This window comes from Protopterus annectens, chromosome 9.part0, assembly GCF_019279795.1.
Source record: "Protopterus annectens isolate FY-2018-M chromosome 9.part0, PAN1.0, whole genome shotgun sequence".
Classification (NCBI taxonomy): domain Eukaryota; kingdom Metazoa; phylum Chordata; order Ceratodontiformes; family Protopteridae; genus Protopterus; species Protopterus annectens.
The window spans coordinates 1703216903-1703242928 of NC_056743.1; the positions used below are offsets into that span (position 1 = coordinate 1703216903).

The 26026-nt window shown below is 45.4% G+C and overlaps 1 protein-coding gene across 2 annotated transcripts in view; it reads left to right on the forward strand.

Moving 5' to 3' along the window:
• CDC37 (cell division cycle 37, HSP90 cochaperone) overlaps positions 1-26026 on the forward strand; it is a 935136-nt gene that overhangs the window by 194383 nt on the left and 714727 nt on the right. For both annotated transcript variants that reach the window (XM_044084570.1, XM_044084571.1), the window contains exon 3: positions 22882-22987. In XM_044084570.1, coding sequence (XP_043940505.1) covers positions 22882-22987 — 106 coding nt within the window. The remainder of the gene's footprint in view (positions 1-22881; positions 22988-26026) is intronic.

Here is a 26026-nt window from a genome sequence, read left to right on the forward strand (position 1 = left end):
AAATGGAAAGTGGATACAAGACAAGTGGCCTGCCAGACTACAGCATCTACATATCAACATGAAAGAGATGTTAGCAGTTCAGTTTGCATTAATTGCTTTCAAGGAGTTACTTCTTCCAGGGCAGGTGTTGATTCTAACAGACAACACAACTGTCATGTGGTACATCAACAAACAAGGGGAACACATTCGCACCCATTGTGCAGACAAGCAATGATTTTATGGGAGACTGCGCTCAGTCTGCAGCTAACTCTTCAGGCAAGGTTTCTGCCGGAGCACAGAACTCCTTAGCAGATGTATTAAGCAGACAAATCATGGATCCCCACGAGTGGAAACTGGATCTTCATGTATTTCAAAAATTGACAGTGTCATGGGGAACTCCAGACATAGATCTGTTCGCTTCTCCACTAAACCACCAGCTGCCAAAGTTTTGCACGAAGGGATTTCATCACACAGCTTGGAAAGTGGATGCTCTTTCTTTCAGTTGGAAAAATCTTCATGTGTATGCCTTTCCACCTCTGCCTCTTCTTCCAAAGGTGCTTCTAAAGGTCAGACAAGACAAGCCAAGGATGATTTTAATAACTCCAGATTGGCCTCGGCAGCACTGGTACCCATTACTGAGGAGTCTGGTAAGGAAGCCTCCATGGCCTTTACCCTTGATTCCACACCTGTTGTCTCAGAGGGCCGGTCATCTGCTCAATGTCAAGCTTCATTCTCTACATCTAACAGCCTGGCATATTCTGTTTTGAAAGACAGCAGGTCTCAGCTTCCTCAACAAGTTTTAAATGTGATTATGGAAGCCAGAAGACCTAGTACAAGGAAAGTGTACGCAGAAAAATGGAAGAGATTTTTGTTTTGGAGTGCAGCAAACAATTTGGAGATTACTGAGCCGAATTTGAGTGTGGCTCTTCAATATCTTACTGAGTTACTGGACAAAGGTTTGTCTTTCTCTTCCATTAAGATTCATGCTGCAGCAATTTCAGCTCATTATGATTGTGACCCACCATTGTTTTCGTGATCCTTTGTTCAAGCAATTTCTTAGAGGGGCAAAGAATATAAGACCCCCAATAGAGCTCCTACTCCTGCTTGGGATCTCAATTTTGTGTTGGAGAAACTTACTCTACAACCTTTTGAGCCTGCGGCTACTGCTGACTTGAAATACTTGTCATGGAAGACTGCTTTTGTTGGCCATTACTTCTGCAAGAAGGGTTTCTGAGTTGCAGGCCCTTATGGCAGTGGAGCCTTTTTGATTTTTCATAAGGATAGGGTATCTTTACGCACTAATCCTTCCTTTATGCCTAAGGTGGTTTCTAGTGTGGCTTTAAACCAAACTATTCATTTGCCTACCTTTTATGCAGATCCCCAAAATAAAGGGGAAAAGATTTTGCACACTTTAGATGTACACAGGCTTTTGCGTTATTATTTGAGCAGGACTAAGGATTTTAGGCAGTCTCAGCAGTTGTTTGTTTCTTTTGCTTTGAGTTCAAAGGGCAAGCCTGTGTCAAAACAAACTATTTCTAGGTGGATTGGGTGTTGCATTACATTTTGTTATTCCCATCATGGCAAGGAGATTCCAGCTGGGATTAGGCCTCATTCCACTAGGGCTACTGCCACTTCCACAGCATTTCTAAGGGGTGGCAACTAAGGATATTTTGGAGGCAGCTACTTGGAGTTCAGTGCATACTTTCTCTAAGCATTATCACCTTCCTCTCTACTCTAAGTCTAGGGCTGGTTTTGCCACAGCTATTTTGCAAGGCATGTTGTCAGTTCCTGCTTCCTTATGATTTGCCAGCCTCCCTTACCTCTGCTTTGGGATTCTACCCAATAGTTAGGACTGCAGCAATGTGGAATGAAGAACATAGTACAGTTTTGTACCTACCATAAATGTAGATGTTCGAGGATCCACATTGCTGCAGTCCAATTTACTCCTCCCTCCTTCCCTCTGTGTTTCGGGTGGTTGTGTAGGTGGGGTTATATTCTGCTAATTGTGTATATATTGTATATATATTTTTGGTGCAGGTATTTTGGGAGTTTTTGGTTTTTGGCCTTATCTTTTCAGGGTCTTCTGACATCTGGGGCAAGAAAAGACTGAGGATATGACGTCGGTCATGCGCATTAGTACCCTGACGTACTGACGTCAGTCTAATGCGCCCTGACCGACGTCAGCCATATACTTTGGTATTCGGGCCGACTGGACAGCGGACTACCCAATAGTTAGGACTGCAGCAATGTGGATCCTCGAACATCTACATTTATGGTAGGTACAAAACTGTACTTTTAGCAGGCAGATCCTTAGTATAGTTGTTTACTCAAATATCAATTTGAACCAGTCACATTTTTCAAGAATTTTTCTTTGAATGAAACACGCAAGCAAAAAACTAAATACAAAACACCTGGATCCCCTATTAACTTTGGAACATATGCACAAAACTATGTAAATCTTTAAAACATTATGCTATCCCTCCAGGAGGGAACCATTGCTCCATATTGACTGCTGCACCTCCTGGCATTATCAAACCTAAAATTAAGGTTACCCATGCTAAAGTGCATGCTATGTCCTGTGCTCCCACTTACACTGTTGTATGTTATTTTCTTATCTCTCCCTTTTCCAGATATGAAAAACAGTTTTTCAGAAAACATCAAATTTTAGCCCTAAGAAAAAGTGCACTAACTGTCTTTAAATAAAATTAAATTGTACACTGTTAAATTACTGCATGAAAATATTAAAGCTGCTAAGGAGGTCGTTGCCTTTTACTCACTTCCCATAATTTCAGACTTAATTTTTTCGCTGAACTGCTTGCCAGTGTACCTTTTGCATTTACTTCGGCAAAGAATACTTAGAATTCTCTAGATTAGCTGCTTGCACTTGCAGACAACTTGTCTCCATGTACTCTGCAATGAGTTTTTGTAAATTTTATTCTAGAAAGAATGCACAGGTGCCTCAGCTGCAGATAACATGGCATTCATCATTTTGTCTTATTTGTTGAAGCCTACCTACTTGCAAAAACACCTGTTTACAGCTCAAAACCAAGGTAGTAATCTTGACAATTCACCCTTGTAAAATAAAAGGAGAAAATAATCTAATTCTACATACAGTATAATCACTGCACTTTTACACCCCACCCCAGCAGCCCAAGATCACAGCATGTGACCATTACACTTGCTGTCGTCCAGTTTTTTCTTGTATTGTAAAACTTATGATAGGATGTTGTCCTATCTCGCTTTCATTCTTCACTTGTTGGGTTTGGAACCGATCCTCTGTTCTGACTGGGCCTTATACAAAGCTGGAGGTCTTCCACTAGCTCGTGGCTGTATCCCTGTCCCATCATGCCCTAGGAAAGCTCCCAGATCTTGTTTGCTGCTAAACAGATCGGGTGCTTCCATATTGGCTCTGGCTAAGAGGGGAAAATTCTTTACTTATTATTGAAATGTTTTTGTCCGTTTGCCTTTTCAGTACTTAACTGTTAGTTTTATTATATACATAGTTTAGAGTGTTCTCTGTTGTGGTTGTTTGCTTCTGGCCATCATTTTTTTCCCCGCTAGGTCTTTCTTCCCCACCCTATTCCGGCTTTAATTTACTGCCTTAAGTCCATTTTTACATAAAGGGCTTATTTTGGTATATTTAAATAGAATGCAAGCTCATTTAAGTTAGAGAGTCTTGTTAGCTGAATTTTTTTTTACCCCTTTTTGCAGTTAACTTAAAGCGTCAGCTCGTTTGAGTTAGAGGGCTGTCATTGTCCGTTTCAGTTAGAGGGCTACCTTTTTTCTTCCTTTCTCCCCTTATAATTTAGGCAGTTTCGTTTAAGTTGGAGAACTGCCACCCCTTTTTTCAGCTGTAATTGTTAAGGTTGTTCTTCGGCGGTATTCTTGTTGTTTAAAAAAAAAAAATATATATATATATATATATATATATATATATATATATATATATATATATATATATATATATATATAAATATATTATAGTGCTAGTCTTAGTTTTATTGTTGTAGTGTTAAGCTGCTACTGTTATTGTTATTGCTTGTTGTATAAAAGAATGTCTAAGGAACCTAGACCCTCTGGGTTCAAAAAGTGTGGAAAGTGTAACCAAAAAATCTCTCTCTCTGATGGTTGCACTGTTTGTGTATACTGCCTTGGAGCAGTTCATTTACAGGAATCTTGTGCCATTTGTCACTCATTCAGACAGAGTGCTGCTTGAGAGGAAAAATAAACAGATTGTGCGAGGTTTATTGAAGACCCCCTTCTCTGAAGCTCTTGAAGAAGGTCAGGGCACTTCTAAATAGACCAAATCTCCTTCCTCCAAGTCTGAGAAGTCGGGAAAGAGGTCATCTTCTTCTGGTCAATCGGAGCCAGTTAGACATTTGCCAATATTGGCATCTGTAGAACCGAAGACTGCTGGGCCCGAAAAGTCTCCTTTGACTCCTCCTGTGTCAGTGCTGATGGAGTTTGTTACGTAGCCGTGCTGATGGAGTTTGTTACGTAGCCGGTCCCTGGAGTTGGAGTCGGTTTTTCTGACCTTGAGATCTCCTTACTGCGACCAGTTGGATCTCTTGCTTCCTCCTGTCAGTCCTCCAGGAGCCTTTATGATGATGACATGGATCATGTGGTGTGGAGGCTTTTATGGATACCGGCGCTTGCCAAACCGCTGTTGTCTCCAACCCAGAGGGATTTGGAACCGACCAATAGTACCCCTTGAACATAGTTTCCTCCTCTGAACCGACCTGGGACCCCGGAGCCAGAATGTCTGGGACAGATTGTAGTGGAATCATCAGTGCCGAGACCTATCCCAGGATCTTGTGGCCCAACATCTGCTCCGACATCCACTCTTCATCTGAACTTGAGTCTAGGAGCTGACGCTCTCTGGTTCTGTCCTGGGAGGAGTGTCCGATCAGACACTTGTCTGATCCGAACTTACCTCTCGGGACTTCGGTGCAGGTGAACTCTGCTCCTGCATCGGAGCCCACCCTCTTGGTTTCGGGGATGCGTTCTGGCACTTCGGAGCAAGGGATTTCCTTGGATCAGGGGCGGGGGGGGTTTCAAGGTGATGAGAAGAGTGTGGTCTCCACAGACAGATCTACTCTCTGGTTCTGACATTCTTCCCCCAAAGGCACTGGCATCTGTCTGTGCACCACACCATCCACAGACACGCTGAGACCCTAGGTCTCAGGATGCCCCATTGGGTGAACCCCTCTCTTCAGAAACCTCTCCAGAATACCCTTCTGAAAAGGTCCCTCGTAAGAGACTTTGCCAGAGGAAGCATTTAGATTCCCCAGTGGAGTTATACAGACCTTGATGAGTCGGAAGGGTCCCCAAGGTCACCCTCTGAGAATGTCTCCTTTACTGACATCCTGGAGATTCTTAAACCGAGAGGCGGCTGGAAGTTAATCGACCCTTCTGAGGAGGAGTCTGTATACCTGAAGTCTTTTGGGTCTCCCCCTTTTGCCACTTGGGTGTCTCTGCCCTTAGATGACCTCATGGAATTAGTTAGTCAAAAGGTGTGGGAGTCTCCAGACTCAGGGTAACCTGTTCCTTGGAGGCCAAAAAAGTTTAATGTGAGAGTGTTCAATCTCACTGTTTGTTCTTACACCTGGGTTCGGAGCCGATCCTTGGCTCCGTGTCGGCCGCTTTGCAAGCTCTGCATCGAGAAGAAGCTCGAGACCAACCTAACTCCCACAATCCCCCTCTGCCTTTACCTCAGATCTAGTTTGCCGCTGCAGCTCAAGATCAGTTTGATGAGCTCGAGCAACCTTAAGCTAAGATTTATATTTTTTCTTATATTTCTTCAAAGTTTTTTCTATAAAAATTGTCTTAAGTGACTGTGTGTGTGTGTGTTGTTAGTGTTTCGAGGAATACTCTGTTCCATATAAAGTCCTTTATATACTTTATTAGAGTTTTCCCTGTGGGCCTACCCCACCCTTTTACTGGATTGACTACTGGATTGACTTTTTTCAGGATTTGACATAAGTTTCTGGATTAGACAAAATTACTGGACTTGACATAATACTAATTTTTTCTCTGTTAACTGTACCTAAAATTGTGACATGTCTGAGAAAGCTAAGTCTGGCTTTAAACGCTGCCAATGTGGGCAGAAGATGTCGGTGACTGATAATCATAGTTCCTGCGTCTACTGTCTTGGCCCTCTCCATCTGCAAGAAGACTGCTCAATATGTCATTCTTTCAGTGGAAGGGTCATGACAGATAGGCGCAGGAAACTTATGGATAGGGGTCTTCTAAAACCTACTTTTCAAGAGGCTCTGGATGCATCAGACCAGACATCCAAATCCTCGAAGGAATCGAAGACGTCGGAGCCCAGGTCATCGGCTCCGAGCTCTTCAGTTAAAGTTCGATCACCGGTTCCACAGACTTCGGGCCGAGTGTTGAACTGTTGTCAGTTTCCGAGCCTCGAGTCTTGGAACCGTGACAGAGCTCCTCCCCCGGCACTGTTGAAGTCAGCTCCGTCTTCGATTCCTTCGACGCGCTCTTCCAGGCCCCTCTCCGACACCGATGTAGACGTGGTGCAGAAATTAATGGAGAATACGGCCTTATCCAAGCTCATCTCTGTCTCCTCCCAGTTGGTGTCGAGACTCAAGGCCTTCCCTTATCTCCACCTGTTCCTCCTCCAAACCTATCCAGACTTCGGAGCCGGAGAGGCTGATCTGGTGATTGTGGAGCCCTCGGTGCCAGAACCGTCTTTCTCGGTCGGCTCCGTTCACCTAGACTCCGCGGATCCGTACCGAGTCTCGGAGCCAAGATCCATCCTTGGATCCGACTGAGAGTCGGACCGATGTTTCGGTTCCGACGCTGCCTCTCGGGGCCTCGGCTCGGATCGACTCGGCTCCGTCCTCGGGTTCGATGCCTTCGGTGCCTGTCTCGGGGATTCTTCCGATTTCCTCGGAACCGGGAGATAACCTCGACTTGGGACCTGGGGGCCTTCGACCTCATGAGGAAGGTGTTGTCTACCCAGACAACCACATCAGCAGAAACAGCTTCTCCTTCCCATAAAGGACCGTTATCCTCCTCTGCACCCACGGCTACATCTAAGCGTCGAGCACCTGTGTCTCAGCCACCCCTGGAGGGTGCCCCCTCTTCCTCGGAGGCTTCTTCGGATGCCCCCCCCGAGGAAGTTCCGAGGAAAAGATTGTGTAAGAGGAGACACTTAGATTCTCCACAAGAATCATTGACATCGGACACTGACTTGGATGAGTCAGAAGGGTCCCCAAAGTCACCCTCAGAGGATGTCTCTTTTTCTGACATCCTGGAGATCCTAAAGCAGAGAGGTGATTGGCAAGCCCTCCCCCCTTCTGAGGATGAGTCAGTCTTGCTGAAGGCATTCGGTGCTCGCCCTTCCTCCTCCTGGGTCACTCCGCCCTTCGATGAATTGATGGAGCTGATTGCTCGAAGGGCGTGGGAGATGCCTGACATGGTGGAGCCAGTCCCTAGAAAGCCTAACAAATATATTACTGCTCCTCAGGATAAGGCTTATCTGACAAAGGGAGTGCCAGTGGACGCTATGGTGGTGGCAGCAGCCACGTAAAAGGAGATGTCTGAATCTTCCTCATCTGTCCATCCGCGTAACAGAGATTCTAGGACTATGGACGGGTATGGGAAGCGCATTTTTAGTTCAGCTGCTTTTTCTATGCGATCCCTGAACTATTTGACCCACTTCACACGGCTACAGAGGGATCTAATCAAAGAGTTGGGAGATACCCTCCAGGGTACTACAGATGCTGCTGTTTCAGAAAAGGTTACAGCACATCTCAATACCCTTACATCTATTGCAAACTCGTCCATGAGGCTGATCTCATACACAGCCGAAGGATCGAGTAGAGCAGCAGCTTCAGCGATTGCTCTTCGTAGACAATCCTGGATGCACTTATGTTCATTTGCGGAAGCCTTCAAGTCTTCCTTTACTAACGCCCCATTTGATGGTGCCACGCTCTTTGGCCCCAAAGTAAAGGAGACCCTTACCCGGTGTGAGCAAGAGGGAAAGACTCTGTCTGCTGTCGGAGTCCGTTTTTCCACCCCATCCAGACCGTACCCCAAAGGGCAACGTAGTGGAAAAATGTGGTTTAGAAAACCCCAAGGATCTTTCCCAGGCACACAGGGTGATGCCCCCTCTAGAGGCAGAGGAGGGGGCAGAGGTGGAAGACGCCCTGGCGGCAGAGGGTCCGCAAAACCAAGGTGACAGGGATACACCCCCTGGGAAACCTTTCCAGCACTCCTGAGAGGAGGCCCGACTGTCCTGCTCTGGAGGCAGTCGGGGGTCGCTTAGCTTTATACCCTCAGGCCTGGCGAAATCTTACATCAGACAATTGGGTAAAAGCGTTGTTACCAGAGGCTACAGAATACCCTTCCTATTGCCCCAATTCCGAAGAAAAGACTCCCAGATGTGCCCCATCTGCGAGACCCTGCAGCTATAGAAATTTCAAAGCTGCTAGAAAAAGAGTAATCCAACCAGTCCCAGCGGTCCAAAGAGGATTCGGAACTTACTCAAGGTTCTTTTTAGTTCCAAAGAAGACAAGGGACTGGAGGCCGATTCTGGACCTAAGCAATCTCAATACCTTCGTCAAGAAAGAGAAGTTCGGATGGTCACGCTTCAATCGATCCTTCCATTTTTACAGAAGGACGACTGGATGTGCTCAATAGATCTGAAGGACGATACTACCACATCAAAATGGCCAGGGCGTCCAGGGATCACTTGCGCTTCCGGCTGGGAGCCAGCCACTTTCAGTTTCGAGCTCTGCCCTTTGGTCTGACCTCAGCCCCCAGGGTTTTCACCAAATGCATGGCAGTGGTAGCGTCTCACTTGAGACGCCTGGGATTCCAGGTGTTTCCGTATCTGGACGACTGGCTCCTTTCTGCCACCACCCAGCGTCAACTGATTCAGGCCAGGGATTACACACTGCAGCTTTGTGTTCATCTCGGAATTTCCGTAAATTTCGAAAAATCTTTACTACAGCCATCACAGCATATCTCATTCATAGGAGCAGAATTGGATACGCATCGTTTAATTCTAAGACTTCCTCCAGAAAGGATAGCCTCACTACAAAGCCACATTTCTCTTCTTCTGTCATCCAGAAAATCCCCAGCAGAACTGGTTCTGAAGGTTTTGGGTCTCATGGCAGCTTCTCTCATTGCGATACCATTGGGAAGACTGCACATGAGAGTTCTACAATGGCTACTGTTTGCACAATGGTCGTTCCAACAGCTACCTCTGACACACGAAATTCTGATCACAAACACATGCAAATCACACCTAGCTTGGTGGCTCCGGACTTGCAACCTTTCCAGCGGAAGACCATTTGTGCTACCCACGCCGACAGCTACGGTGACCACGGACGCTTCCCTGATAGGGTGGGGGGGCATCTTTCAGGGACAGACAGTCCAAGGCGAATGGACCAATTTAGAGTACAGTCTGCACATCAATGTTCTAGAGTTGAGGGCAGTGTTTCTAGCGTTGCAACACTTTGCTCCCCTTCTTCCTCTAGGGACTATTGCAGTTCAGACGGACAACATGTCCGTAGTCTGGTACATAAACAAACAAGGGGAACCAAGTCTTATCAGCTATGCAGAGAGGCCATGAGAATCTGGCAATGGGCGGAGTCCACAGGTCGCTTTCTGATTGCAACGCACATCCCGGGTCATCCAACGTCATAGCCGACAGGTTGAGCAGAGCAATCCTGTTGCCTCACGAGTAAACAGTCAGTTGCGAAGGAGATTTTTCGCAAATGGGGCCAGCCTTCCTGCGATCTTTTTGCGTCTCCAATGAACGCCAAATGCAGAAGCTATTTTGCCCTATTACCCCCTCCAGGGGAAGTCCCCAGGGACGCTCTGGTTCACGATTGGCCCCCGGGTCTCCTGTACGCTTTTCCTCCCTTTCCCCTGATTGCAAAGTTTCTGCAGAAAGCCAACAACCTGCAAAGGACGATTATCCTCATTGCCCCATTCTGGCCTCGTCAAATCTGGTTTCCCTTTCTTCTGGCACACCGCATTCGGGAACCCTGGATCCTGGACCCAGAGCCGGATCTACTGACCCACTCGTCAGGGGCTCCCCACCCCTCGCTACTGTCACTCCAACTAGCAGCTTGGCTGCTCCGCTTTCAACATTAGCCAGGTCTGATCTTCTTTCACCTGCAGTTCAGAATATACTAGTGGCTTCTCATAAAGCTTCCACTACAAAGACTTACACTAGTAAATGGAAGCGTTTTGTTTACTGGGCAAATTCACAGCAATTGGACCCTGTTATAGCTCCCTTAAATAAGATCTTGGAGTTTTTAACCGAATTGTTCCACCAAGGAGCTTCTCCTGCCACTTTAAGAGTGCAATTGGCTGCCATTTACAACTTTCATGTGTAAGAATGTGGGGCTCCTATTATGGCTCACAGACTTTGTAAGGCCTTTCTGAAAGGATCTTTCCATATTAGACCACCAGTTAGAACTCCTACATCACCTTGGAATCTGAACCTTTTATTATCTAAATTGATGCTACCTCCGTTTGAACCAGCCTCCTCTTTTCCATTGAAGTATTTGTCGTGGAAGACCCTCTTTTTGGTGGCCATTACATCGGCTAGGCGGGTGTCAGAGCTTCAGGCTCTTTCTATTAAACACCCTTATTTGATCTTTCACTCTGACAGAGTATCTCTTCGCACTAATCCGTCCTTTCTCCCCAAAGTTTGCTCCGTTAATAACATTAATCAATCCACTGAACTCCCTACCTTTTTCAAAAACCACTCCAATAAGTTGGAGTATATGTTACACAAGTTGGATGTTCATAGACAACTTAGATTTTACCTGGATAGAACAAAGGATCACAGGAAAACAGATCAACTTTTTGTAGCCTTTGCAGACAGCAGGAAAGGTGTAGCAGTTACTAAACGAACCCTTTCCAAATGGCTAACTGATTGCATTATATTTGTTTATGCTACTTCGGAACAAACTTTACCTGTCAAACCCAAGGGGCACTGTACAAGATCAGTATCTACATCCCTGGCTCATGCAGCTCGCTTACCATTAGACACTATTTGTGCAGCTGCCACTTGGTCTAAACCACATACATTCATTTCTCATTACAAGGTAGACAGGGTTTCTAGGGACAGGGCAACCTTTGGTTCCACTGTGCTCAAGAACGTTCTCCCGTGAGTTCCTCAGGAACATGGAGCTAGGGACTCTACCCAGGTGTAAGAACAAACGGCGTGATTGAACACTCTCACATTTAGAAGTTATGTCCTTACCATAACGTTCCATGTGGAGTGTTCATCTCGCCTTTGTTCTTACATTCCCACCCTCCCACCCTCAGGAAGAACGTCCAGTTTGGTGTCTGGTTTGGTTTCTCCTGCTTCTGCATTACGCAGTTGTTGTGTATATATGTGTGTGTATATATATATATATATATATATATATATATATATATGTATAGGTGTTTCTTGCAGTTATGTTGTTTTTGGCATGAATGTGTTACTCTCTCTGACTTCTGGTTTGCTTGCAAACTAGATCTGAGGTAAAGGCAGAGGGGGATTGTGGGAGTTAGGTTGGTCTCGTGCTTCTTCTCGATGCAGAGCTTGCAAAGCGGCCGACACGGAGCCGAGGATTGGCTCCGAACCCAGGTGTAAGAACAAAGGCGAGATGAACACTCCACATGGAACGTTATGGTAAGGACATAACTTCTAATTACTGCATCATCAGACAAGGATTTTCTTACCAAGGGTGTCCCATTAGCTGTTATGTTGGTGGCAGCAGCCACCAAAAAGCAACTTTCGGAGACATTCTCGTCTGTCCATTCCCCGAGCAAGGAATCGCATGCGATGAACAGATATGGAAAGCGCACGTTCCCTTCAGCGACTTTTGCACTCAGATCGCTGCACTTTACAAGGCTACAAAGAGATCTAAAAGAATTAGGAGATGCTCTTCAAGGTTCAATAGCTGCAGGAGTATCCGACAAGGTTTGCTCTCTGCTCTCTACCTTAAATTCTGTGGTTAACTCATCCATGAGGCTCATTTCTTAGGCAGTAGATGCTGCGAGTAGAGCAGCGGGTTCAGGAATTTCCCTAAGGGGGCATTTCTGGATGTACTTGTGTGACTTTGCAGAGCCCTTTAAATCTTCCTTTGTTAATGCCCCTTTTAATGGCTTGTCCTTGTTCTGGTCAAAAGTCAAGGACACACTAACCAGGTGTGAGAAAGAAGGAAAAACACTTTCTGCAAGTAGCAGTCCGTTTTTCCTTACCTTCTAGACCTTACCCAAAAGGTCAGAAGGGAGGAAAAATGAGGTTCCGAAAATCCCAGAGAGCTTTCACGGCACACGTGGTGATTCTTCTCCCAGGGGCAGAGGAGGAAGAAGTAATGGAAGACGCTGTCCACGTGGCAGAGGGGGTCCACATAATCAAGCCGACAGGGAGTCATTCTGTGGTAAGCCCTTTCAGCTGTCCTGAAAGGAGGCCTGTCTGTCCAACTCTGGAGGCAGTCGAGGTTCACTTATCTTTACACTCAGAACCCCGGCTAGGAAGAACAAAAGACTAGTGGGTACAAAGCATTGTATCCAGAGACTACTCTATACCCTTTTCCTTCCCTGTCCAAAACATAAAGAACATCCCGGACGCTCCACCCAGTCAAAGGGAACAGGCAACTCTCTAGAAGTTCAAAAGTTGCTAGACAAAAGTCATCCAAACAGTCCCCGCAGACTAAATAGGATCTGGAATGTATTCAAGGTTCTTTTTAGTTCCAAAGAGAACAGGGGACTAGGCACCCATACTGGATCTCAACAGATTAAACAAATCAGTAAGAAAAACATAGTTCCGGATGGTAATATTGCAGTCAATATTCTCCTTTCTGGGAAAAGACAATTGGATGTCCTCTGTAGACCCCCAGGATGTGTACTACCACATAAAAATTGACAGGCCATCCAGGAGTCATCTGCACTTTCGAGTGGGAGCCAGTCACTACCAGTTTTGGGCTCTGCCTTTTGGTCTCACTATAGCCTCCAGAGTGTTCCCCAAGTGTATGGATGTAGTCACGGCTCACTTGAGACGTCTAGGATTCAGTGTGTTTCTGTATCTAGATGATTAGCTCCTAACTTCCACCACCAAGCATCTACTAATAAAAGCAAGAGAGGCACCACATTACAGCTCTGCTCTCACCTAGGAATCATGATAAATTATGAAAAGTCTGACTTGTTGCCATCTCAGCATATCGTTTTTATAGGAGCAGATCTAGATACAACAAAGATGATTGCAAAACTTTCCCCAGAAAGAGTTCAAATCCTACAACATCCGGGCTTAAACCTTCTTTCCAGGAAAAAAGCACAAGCAAGAACAGTCCTGAAAGTCTTGGGGGCCATGGCAGCAGCAATAACTATGATTCCATTAGCATGTCTGCATATGAGAATTCTGCAGTGGCTATTTGTTCACTTAGTGGTCCATGCAGGAACTACCCATATTCCACCAAATTGTGATAACAGAATCTTGCAAGAAAGAGCTTAGTTGGTGGCTCCACTCCACTCGTGACATTAGATCGACCCTTTCTTCTTCTGCAGCCGTTAGCCACAGTGACCACGGATGCTTCCCAGATGGGGGTGGGGGGCATTATCTGGGAAGAATAGTCCAAGACACTTGGCAAAATCGCAAGGCCCATTTGCACATCAGTGTCCTAGAGATGAGGGCACTGCTTTTAGCGTTGCAAACATTTCAGGGCTCTCTTCCGCTGGGAACTATTGCAGTACAGACTGACATTTCAGTTTGGTACATAAATAAGGAGGAACCAGGTCCTACCTCATTTGTAGAGAGGCCCTGAGAGTGTGGCAGTGGACAACCCCCTGCCAATGCTTGCTAATAGCAGCGCACAACCTGGGGAATCTAACGTGATAGCAGACAAACTCAGCAGAGCGATCCTGATGCCTCACGAGTGGTCCCTAAAACAAGAAGTGGCGGAGATTTTTTTCTGCAAATGCCGCCAGCCTTGCTGCGACCTTTTTGCCATGTCCATGAATACCAAATGCAGCGGCTTTTTTTGCCCTAATCCCCCCTCCAGGGGAATCACCAAGGGATGCACTTGTTCACGATTGGCCATCGGGTCTCCTCGGTGCTTTTTCTCCCTTTCCGTTGGTACCCAAAGTTCTTCAGAAAGCCAGCTCGTTGGGAAGGAATTTAACACTTGTCGCTCCGTACTGGCCAAGTCAAATCTAGTTCCCCTTTCTTTGGCCTCATGCCCAGGAGGAGCCGTGGGTTCTGGACCCAGCTCCAGACATTCTGACTCATGTGTCAGGAATGCTCCATCCCACTCTTCAAACCCTCAAATTGACAGCTTGGCTGCTCCATTTATGAACATAAGCAGGCTCCCCAAGCTTTCCTCGTCAGTGAAGCATATCTTGATCTCATCTCATAAGGCTTCTTTGGGGAAATTATACATGAGCAAATGGAAAAGATTTTCTTCTTTGGCATTAAATAACCACATTGATCCTTTTGCTGCCCCTGTAAATTCCATTCTTGAATTTTTGACCAAGCTATTTAATTAAGGTGCAGCTGCAGCTACTATTAGAGTTCAATTGGCTGCGATACCTAATTTTCATGTAAGTGAATTGGAGCCAAATCTGATGTCTCTGACTATGCAAAGCCTTTCTTAAGGGCACTATTTTATTAAGACCACCCATTAAAACCCCTTCAGCATTATGGGACCTAATCTTTGTTTTATCCCATTTGATTCCCCCCCACCTTTGAATCAGCATCATCCTGAGATCTGAAGTTTTTGTCATGGAAGACCATTCTCTTGATAGCCATCACTTCTGCCAGAAGGGTTTCAGAGCTAAAAACATTGTCTATAAAGCCCCCTTACATGCTTTTCCACAAAGACAGAGTATCCCGTCGAACTAACCCATTCTTTCTACCCAAAGTATGCTCAGAATCTAATTTGAACCAATCCATAGAACTACCATTTGTTTTCCCTAATTATGGCAGTAAGGCAGAATATGTTACACCAACTAGATGTAGATAGACAGTTACGTTTCTACTTGCATAGGACAAAGGACTTCAGAAAATCCGACTAATAATTTGTTTCATTTTCAGAATCTAAGAAAGGTGCTCCTGCATCTAAAGTCACACTTTTGAAATGGCTGTCAGATTTTATTACCTTTACCTACAAATCTCACAACAAAGATCTTGCCTGTAAAGTCAAAGGTCATTCCACAAGAGCCATAGCAACCTCTTTTCTGCCTTTTGGGCTAGACTACCAATTGTCACCATTTGTGCTGCAGTAACGTGGGTAAGGCCTCATACGTTTATCACTCATTGCAAGGTGGATTTGGCCTCCAGGAACAGGGTCTCTTTTTGAGTCCACTGTTCTGAAGAATATTCTCCCATGAGCCACCCAAGAAATATGGTGCTAGGGACGCTGTCCCAACCAGTGACGAATTAAGGTGAGATAGGACCTCACATAAAGAAGTTATGTACTCACCCTAACATTCCATGTGTGTCCATCACTCCTTCATTCTTACATCCCACCGTCCTTTCCCCAGTCTTTGACTCCTGGAGGACAGAGCGGTCACAATTGGAAACAAATGTTCTCCGACCTTCTTCATTGCTCTGCAAGTTTTTGGATTAGTTTTATTGTTACCTTTTGTTATATCAGCAAACAAGGTCTGGGGAGCTTTCCTAGGGCATGATGGGATAGGGATACAGCCACGAGCTAGTGGAAGACCTCAAGCTTTTGTATAAGGCCGAGTCGGAACCGAGGATAGGTTTCGAACCCAACCAGCGAAGAATGAAGGCGAGATGGATGACACACATGGAACATTATGGTGAGTACTTAACTTTTTTTCTTACAACTAGGTAGTATTAGTTCACTTCAGAACGTTTAACCCATACAGCAGTCAGTGCAAGGACCCCCCCCGACTAGACACTATACAACTGTATTACTGTATGTAACATGCAGTTTCTTATAATTCTATACAAATACTAATAAGAACGGAAATTGTTTTACTTAGTTCCTCCTTTTCGTATTCTCCTAAACAATGATATAAAGTGGGGTATATGCTTTACAGTCTTACAAGTTTAACAAAGTGAGCAAAAGTCCATTGTTTTTCCACTTTTTTTTCTTGCAAAATCATATTCCACAAGTGTTTATAATATGTTTTTAAAGTCTATTTACTAATAGGTTCGTAGGTGTGTACTAGGCTAATGGCCCTGTGGCCTTTACAAGCATAGCCCAAATGATTACCTTGGCATTGTGCCACCTGACCTTATTTCCCATTGCCTCTGTCAAATATAGCCACTGGAGTGGTCCATGGGGTGGATTTTCTATTTCCCATCCACTCATCAAGATTTCTCTTGAAGAGGGCCAGTGAGGTGCTCTGTTTGACATGTATGGGAAGTCTATTCCATAGCATGTGCAGTGTCTGGGTTATGAACTTGTCCCTCCAGCATGTTCTGTTGATTGTGGTAATGGGTTATGAACCTGTCCCTCCAGCATGTTCTGTTGATTGTGGTAATGGGTTATGAACATGTCCCTCCAGCATGTTCTGTTGATTGTGGTAATGAGTTTGAGGTCTCTAGAGCTTGTGGTGCGGAGGGATTGGGATTTCTTTAGATGTAGCATTTGTAACAGCGCTGGGTCAGACATGGCTTTGTAAGTCAAGCAGTGATCGCCTCTAAGTAAGGCCTAGGATCCTCTTTGTGAGGTACTTTTGCGGCCTCTCCAGTTGTTGCAGATGTTTAGTGGGGTACATGCCAAATGGGGCATTGCACTCAATGATTGGCCTAATGAGGGAAGAGTAGAGGGAGACAATGACCTCTTTCTTCCTGGATGCAAAACCCTTGCTTTCTAAACCATAGCATGCTAGCTACAGTGTTGCATCTGCCTTTGCTTTTGACAAGGACTTGAGGTAAACCCAGAATTTACATGAGGAAGATGTGAATCAAGGAACAACATTTTGACTACTGAGCTAGATTTTGCATGTTCCAGCCATTCCAGTGGCATAGTGAGAGAATGTTTTGACTACAGCCCAGTCGACCTGGGTTCATTTAGACCCTTGGTTAACTGACGTAGTGGCAGGGAGCGAAGGATGTTACCATCCCTGGGAGGGTGGACTGCCTTGTGGGTGTAGTATGTGATAATCACTGGTGGAGGTGGGTGATATCACTGTTGGGAGATGTAGAGGTGGGTGATATCACTGTTGGGAGATGTGGCCCAATGAGGGTAAGGATGGAGACATGGCTTTGCTGTTGTGGAGTTGGGGCAAAATGCCACATCTTGATTGCACACTCACCACTCTAACAACAAGGACTGCAAAGGGAGGAGGGAAGTGAAAAAACTGGTAGATGAAAAGCAGGCACAAAAAAAAAAAAAGGATGGATGTTGCTAACACTGCCCCCTGGGCTTCCTTAAGATCCTTGCTGACCCTGCCTAAATTTCAGACATTGGATTAGGGATTTATTGGGATGCTGGTAGACCCACATGGAGTACTGGGACAGCAGTAATTGGTGAGAAAAAAGAACGATAGAAGAAGAAAAAATTTTGTATGGTAACAGGGAGCAAATTTTTGCTGTGTGCATTAGCACTTTCTGAAATCCTTTATGGTAGTGAAGGGAAGTTTTGGACTTTCGAACTCAATCATTGTATTAAGTAATGCTTGAAAGCTGCAATTACCCATTTTTTCTGTCCTTTGGTACTGCCATTGAGTGCCCCAACTGTGCTGAGTGCATAAACCCAGAATGATGACTACCAGACATGGAAATGGAGAATAAGCTCACCTGGCTAACTTAGGATTTTATTTGAATGGTATAGACCAGCCTTGTAAGATAGTAACTAGAACTGCATTATATTTTAAATAGTTCTGTTTACTGCAGTAAGGTTTTGCAAAGTGTTTAAAGTTGCCTGTCTTTACTGATTTTATTCAAGCTCTGAAGTGTTAACTGTGCAAAAAATAGACTGAATTTTGAGGGGAAAGTCGAGCAAATCTGATCAAGCTGCATATTTGGGTTTAGGATGCACGAGTTGCTTCTGTAGTGTTTTAGGAAGGAGGGGCGTATTGGAGAAATGTGCATGCAGACTTATGTAAACAGGTGTGTACCACAACACAGATGTGATACACAGAGGGAGGGAGTGCTGCACATCCAGAGAAATTGCAAGAAAAGGTGATGTGCTTGCACAAAAGTGGGGGAGTAAAGAGCGACTTTGCAAGATTGTGTTTAAAGTTGTGGCACACAATAAGATAACTTAAGCCTTTGCTAATTAAACAGTAGAAAACAGGATGTAATGGGATCCTATCTCGCCTACATTAATAACTGATGGGTTTGGAGCCGATCCGTCGGCTCCGACTCGGCCACTATACACTAGAACGAAGTCTCTCATTGGCTGGGCTACCCCTTATCCCAGAATGCATCACGCCTGCTTCCCCAGATCTCGTTTGCCGCTTTTCAAGCCGGACGTGGTCTCGAACTTGGCTGGAGCTAAGTGTTTTTTTCTTGACCTTTTGGTCATTTTTGGCTAGGGTTTCTGTCAGCTTTTAAACAAACAGCTGTTTTAACAGCTTTGTGAGCGTTTGTGGTCTGTTTTGTGTAAAGTTAAATTTTATTCTTTTTTGCGCTACTAGTGTACTGGGCAAGGCCCTTTTAAGTTAGAGGGCATTTGCCCTTATTGTATGTCTATCTATCTAATTTTTCTTGTTGTGTGACTGAAACAGTTTTCGTAAGCCCCACGTATTTCCTCCCCAGAAGGAATTCCTCACTAAGGGTGTTGCAGTTGATGCTATGGTGGTGGCATCTGCCACTCAGCAGGACATGGCAGAGGCTTCAACGTCAATTCATCCTCCTAATAAGGATTCTAGGAGCATGGATAGGTACGGGAAGCGTAACCTTTCTTCAGCGACCTTTACCCTGCGGTCGCTGAACTATCTCTGTCATTTTACAAGGCTCCAAAGGGACCTCCTCAAGGAGTTAGAGTCCCTTGCGGGTAACCTTCCTGAGGCGTTAGCACAGACCGTAGGCGCCCAGATGACTGCCCTATCTTCTATTGTCAACTCGTCCATGAGGCTCATTTCCTATGCAGCCGAAGGGGCGAGTAGAGCAGCGGGCACAGGAGTGGCTCTTGGGAGACAAGCCTGGTTACGCTTGTGTCCACTCGCGGAGGCCTTTAAGTCTTCCTTCGCCGACGCCCCCTTTGATGGGTCTTCTTTGTTTGGACCCAAGGTGAAGGACACACTTACTCGGTGCGAGCAGGAGGGCAAGACCTTGACTGCCGTTGGGGCCCTTTTTACCGCTCCCTCTAGACCTTATCCCAAGGCCCAGAGAGGAGGGAAAATGGGGTTCAGGAAATCCCAAAAGTTCTTCTCTACTCCACCGAGTGATCCCCCCTCCAGAGGCAGGGGGGGGGATTCAGGAAGACGCCGCCCTAGAGGTGGCAGAGGCCCCCGTAACTCTGGAGACCGCTACTCCTTTCGTGGTTCCTCCTACCTTCAACATCCCTAGGATGTGGCCCGGCTGTGTTTCTCCAGAGCCAGTCGGGGGCCGTTTTGCGAAACACCCACAGGCTTGGGAATCGATAACCAAGGATCAGTGGGTGCTTCGCATTGTAACCGGAGGCTACCTCATCCCCTTTTTCAAGCCCCCTCCTCCTACAAGGAGAATCCCGGACGTTCCACCCAGTCAGCGGGATCTGGGAGCCGTAGAAGTTTCAAAGCTGCTAAGCAAAGGGGTCATCCAGCCCGTCCCCGCCGACCAGATCGGATCAGGAACTTACTCAAGATTATTTTTGGTGCCAAAAAAGACAGGGGACGTAAGGCCCATTTTGGACCTAAGCTCTTTAAATCGTTTTGTGAAGAAGTCCAAGTTCCGGATGGTCACCCTTCAGTCCATTCTTCCGTTATTGGAGAAGGATATCTGGATGTGCTCCATAGACCTCAAGGACGCTTACTATCACATTTTGATACGTCAAGAGTCCAGGAGTCATTTACGCTTCCGCCTAGGAACCAGTCATTTCCAGTTTCGAGCACTGCCCTTTGGTCTCACCACAGCCCCCAGGGTGTTTACCAAGTGTCTGGCAGTGGTGACAGCTCACTTGAGAAGTCTAGGATTCCAAGTGTTTCCCTATCTCGACGACTGGCTCCTCACTGCCACCTCCAAGCATCTACTGATTCGAGCGCTGATGGCCACAGTAACCTTGGGTCTCTCGCTAGGAATCACTTTCAATTGGAAAAAATCTGTGCTGCGGCCATCTCAGTGTATCACCTTTATAGGCGCAGAATTAGACACAAAAAGAATGCGGGCATTTTTGCCATCAGAGAGAATTCAGGTTCTACAATCACAGGTTCTAAATTTGTTACCCAAATCTCAAGTTCCTGCCAGACAGATTCTTCAGTTATTGGGCCCGATGGCTGCAACTATCCTCCTAGTACCGTTAGCCAGGCTGCACATGCGGGTGCTGGAATGGCTATTATCGGTTCAATGGTCGTACCAAGAACTTCCCCTGAACCACCTGGTTCTGAATACGGACAGTTGTCGTCGGGACCTCCGTTGATGGCTATTTCGGTCCAACCTGGACCGGGGGCGTCCTTTCGCCCTTCAGCCCCGTGTTGCCACAGTGACCACGGACGCCTCCCAGATAGGGTGGGGGGGTCATTATCTGGACAGGTCTGTCCAAGGCACTTGGTAGGATTGCGAAGCGCACCTTCACATCAATATCCTGGCAATGAGAGCGGTGCTTCTGGTTTTACAAGCACTTCATCATGCTCTCCCCCCAAGTTACTATTGCGATTCTATCCGACAATATGTCGGTAGTTTGGCACATAAACAAGCAGGACGGAACCAGGTCCTACCCCCTTTGCAGGGAGGCCATGAGAGTATGGCGCTGGGCCATAGCCTCTCGACGTTTCTTAGTAGCCACGCACATTCCGGGAAAAGCCAATGTGATTGCAGACAGGCTCAGCAGGACTCTTCTGTTGCCCCACGAGTGGTCCCTCAACAACAGAGTGGCTGCGCAGATCTTCGCCGAATGGGGTCTCCCTTGTTGCGACTTGTTCGCCAGCCCCAACAATGCGAAGTGCAGAGAGTTCTTCACTCTGACTCCCTCTCAGGGGCAGTCTCCCAGGGACGCTCTAGCCCACAATTGGCCCCCGGGTCTGCTGTATGCCTTCCCCCCCGATTTCCCTTCTCCCGAGGGTGATTCAGAAGGCTCTTCATGTCGGGTGCCACATGATTTTAGTCGCCCCACATTGGCCCCATCAGGTTTGGTTCCCATTCCTTCAGAAGTATGCGGTACAGGGCCCCTGGATTCTGGACCCAGTGCCGGATCTGTTGTCTCATCAGTCGGGACACTCTCATCCGTCCCTCCGGTCGTTGCGACTGGCTGCTTGGTTACTCCACTTCCATCCTTAGTTAGAGATCTCTCTCTTTCTTCGGAAGTGATGCACATCTTGTCCTCCTCCCACAAGCCGTCTACCATGAAGCTGTATTCCAGCAAATGGAAAAGGTTTGTTTGTTGGGCCCAGCAGCGAGGCATTGATCCTCTTACAGCCCCAGTTCCGCAGGTCTTGGAATTTCTAGCTTCATTGTTTCATTCAGGCTCTTCAGTCTCCACACTTAAAGTTCAACTGGCGGCTATATCTAATTTTCATGTTGCTATAGAGCCTTCTTTAATGGCTAACAGACTTTGCAAGTCCTTTCTTAAAGGAGCCTGGCTCCTCAGGCCTCCTATGGCTCATCCTGTGCCCCCTTGGGACTTAAATTTGGTTCTGGCCTCTCTAACTGCCCGTCCCTTTGAGCCGGCAGCCACTTGTGATATAAAATTTCTGTCGTGGAAAACTGCCTTTCTAGTGGCAATAACTTCTGCTAAGCGCGTTTCAGAGCTTCAGGCTCTCTGTTCTTCCCCTCCTTATTTGATTTTTCACAAAGACAGAGTTTCCCTTAGATTGAATCCATCCTTTTTGCCTAAGGTAGCATCCCCTTTTTGCATTCAGCAATCCTTGGAGCTCCCAGCCTTCTTTCCTAATTTTTCTAATAGAGCAGAATATACCTTCCACCAGTTGGATGTTCACAGGCAACTGCGTTTTTACTTGGATAGGACCACTCAGACACGTAAATCTGACCAACTGTTTGTGTCCTTTGCGGAGAATAGGTTAGGTCTACCAGTTGCCAAAACCACCATTGCCAAATGGATTAAGGATTGCATCTCCTTCATTTATTCCCAGTCAGGCAGAGAGTTGCCTTTCCCCCTCAAAGCTCATTCTACCAGGGCTATGGCCACTTCTGTAGCCTTTCACTCCAAAGTTTCAATAGATGATATTTGTGCGGCTGCTACTTGGTCTTCTCCGCATACCTTCATTTCTCATTACAAGGTTGATGTGGCTTCCCGAGGCAGAGCTTCATTTGGTTCCGCAGTTCTCAGGAGTGTGTTCCAGTGAGCCACCCAGGGTTTAGGTGCTAGGGACGCTGTCCCATCAGTTATGAATGTAGGCGAGATAGGATCCCATTACATCTTTTAGTTATGTACTTACCATAACTTTGGATGTATGGGATCCATCTCGCCTACATTCATACATACCCACCCTCCTTCCCCCTACCTTTTTGATTTGGAGGAAATGTTGATCATGCTAAGCTCTCCTCTGGAAGGGCTCTAGTTGTTTACAGTTATTGGTATGTGTTTCTGTACCTGTATGAATGTATGAAAGCGAACAAACAAGATCTGGGGAAGCAGGCGTGGTGCATTCTGGGATAAGGGGTAGCTCAGCCAATGAGAGACTTCGTTCTAGTGTATAGTGGCCGAGTCGGAGCCGACGGATCGGCTCCGAACCCATCAGTTATGAATGTAGGCGAGATGGATCCCATACATCCAAAGTTATGGTAAGTACGTAACTAAAAGTTCTAACAGTGTGACAGAAGGTAAATAGTATGTTTTGTTTCTGCTGCAGAGTGTAGTCAATGTCAAGGTAGAAAAAAAGGAGGAAACTGAGGAAGAGAAAGAACACAAACATAAGACATTTGTAGAAAAATATGAAAACCAGATCAAGCATTTTGGTAAGTAGTCAGATTGGTGAATATCGTGTGTGTTCTGATTGCTTCAGTTTCTTCAGCTTTTGTGAGCTTTAGCATGTGCTTTGATTCCCTTTTTGTTGCACATGTGGCCTTCTTTTGAAATGTCTGTTTTTATGCTAGCTTCTGTGTATTCATTTATTTTTGCATTGAAACTTTTGATACCTATGTTTTGAAAAATCCCTCCTTTTATCTTGCTTTCCCCGCATGTGATTTGAAATGTCTGACAGCTGTACATCATTGGATCACTATCACCTAAGGAATATGGGACATTCTGTTAAAGATTGGACCTGATAGCCATATTACAAAGCTTTGGGGCACCGTTCATGCACCCTAGCCTCCCTTTTGCAGTAGGGAAGCAGGAGGAAATCTGAGGTTGTGGTGCCAAAAACTATAAAGAATTTTGCTGCAGAAGAATAAGCTCCTCACCAAGCTTTGGGAAATCGACTTTATGTTAACGCTTCTTCAAGGCTGGGTAGATATTTGCCACATTGGGGACTACCTTCTACATTTCTGAATAAAAAATTTCTTGGTCATCAAACATTTTTCTATAAAATTTTAGTCGCTGTCACTAAAAATTCTTGTCCAACTCCTTCATTTTTTTGGTAGCTAAGGTTTCCTGAGGGGAATCTTCTGTTTTGCTTTTGAAGGTTGCCATTAAAATAGTTTACCTCCAAAATTAATTTTTTTTGTTTAGTGTTAACACATCCAGCTGTAGTGACTTTCATTCACCCTTTTTGGCTGACATCAGGTCCTGGGTCTCTGGAGATTTTCTGGATTCATTTTTTTGTTTTTTTCCCGTAAAAAATGCGGTTTATGTGTAGCTGTGTTTAGAGGCTGGAGCTTGCTTGTTTGGTGTTTGTCACTAAATTTACTACTAAACAAACTTTTACAGTTAACTAGTACCACTGATTGTTGTACACTGTCATCCACCTATGAGAATTTTTTAGTGGGTTGATTATGGGCTTGGATCCTGGTAAGTTTATTGATCCCTACCCATGCCACAAGGAAGAATAAAATTGGGAGTCTTTTTTTGCCTTAGCTGCCTTTTAAGTGACTTCTCCCTGACCATCAGTAATTGCTCACACCACTCCTATTCTTCTGGCCCTGTGGTGTAGCTCCATGGGAAGCCAGTAAGAACCAGGAGGCAGGCACTTCTGTGGCTTGTTCTTTTGCCTTTCGGGTAAGGGAGAACATTCCCTGATATGCTTGAAAAGCAGCCCCAGGGGTGCTTCTCCAGTAAGCCACTCTGAGGAGCTTCCCTCTAGGGAAAGGACCTTCCTTTAACCCTTTTTGTTTTCCTTCTGAGGGGTGGGGACCCAGAAAAAGAAAGCAAGAAAACTAGACATTCTCTTCCCTTAAATCTCAGTGCAAAAAAATTGTTAGACTAACATGGTGAATCCTTTCCCTTTTTAAAAAGAAAAGTTTTTCTGGTTCTGTGATGCTGATCTTTAGTTAAGAAACATGATTTAGACTGGAATGCTTTCTCTCTGTTGTGGGGAATCTGACTAAGAAAAGTTTTTCTTCAGACTCCTTTTTCCTGAAGTGGGAACTGTTTCAGTGGGAGCAGAATGAAATCCTATTTTTTTTATTCAGAGACTAGATATCTCTTGTACACTTTCTGTGGTAGTTTGGAGTCTTGCGACTTGGTCTGGTATGTTAATTTCAGACTACCTACTTTCTGTTAGAGCAAAATGTTGTTGCAAGCAAGCTGAGCAAGACCAGGTCAAGGATAGGTTCATAGGTTCATAGGTTCATACTAGGCTATCTGCCCGAGGCATTTTTTAGCCTAAGCCCCATAGTTTGTGGTAAGCTTAAGCCACCCCTAGGGGGAATGGGAACTATTATTTTGCTGTGCCTCTGTTGAGCAGTGACACTGAGGTAATCCCTGGGGGATAGGCTCTCAGAGGTTGAAACTGGAATCTTCCACAAGGATGCCTATGTAGAAATCGTCAAGTACATCTGTTTGCCTCCAGACACAACAAATAATTACAGAAATTCAGCTCCAGTGCCCCCTGCAGTCAAGCCAGGAAGACATGTTCCTTTCATTACCATGGGACAGGAATGTTGTTCATCATTTTTCACCCTTTCTTTTGATAACTTTGGTCTTTATAGATACAGAAGGGCTCCCCAAATGTATTTGTGTTGACTCCCTTTTGGCCCAGGCAGGAGTTCTCCTGTCTCCTGAATATGGCCAGGGGCAATTTCTCACAGAATGGACTTGCTCACACAGAACGGGTTGTTTGAAATATCTCAGCCTTTAAAGTCTTCACTTAACTGCCTGGATGTTAGAATTTATTTTGGATTAATTTAGGTACCTTTTTTCTGAGGTTGTGCTGCAGGTTTTAAAGGAGGCAAAAGTAACCTGCTACTAGAAAGTCCTATATGGGCAACTGGAAGAGATTTTCTAGTTGGTGCCTTAGTATCCAGGACTAAAATGCCTCTGGATCTTCAGTTTTTGTGAGTTGTCTTTCCTTTCTTGCTGTTTACCATATTTCATCTTTGTCATATCTTTTTTTTTTTGTCTTTAAATTTCCTACCCCTTTCGATCCAGCCTCATGTCAAACAGTTTCTTGAAAGGGTAGTTAACTTTACTTTCACCAAGTAGGCTGGGGATTCCTCTTGGGGATCTTAATTTTGTCCTGGAATAACTTAAAATGTTTTCTTTTACTAGCTCACCAGGCTGTTTCCAATATTTTATCTTGGAAAACCAGTGTTGCTTATTGCTCTGACTTCTTGAAAGAACAGTGTCTGACTTGCAAGCTTTTATGGTGAGTCATCCCTGTCGCATTTTGGAAAAAGATAAGGTTCCATTGAAAAGAAATCCTGATTTCCAAGTTAATTTCAGAGTTTACATTTCGCCAGGTGATGTATTTTGGCCCTGGAAAGAAAATGGGGAAAAGGACAGCATCCTTCATACTGTGATCCTACTTTAGTAGGACAAACCTTCATGACTGCTAACCATCTGTTTTGTATCCTAAGAGGGTAAGAAAAGGGGCAAGCAGTGTCAAAACAGGCAATTTC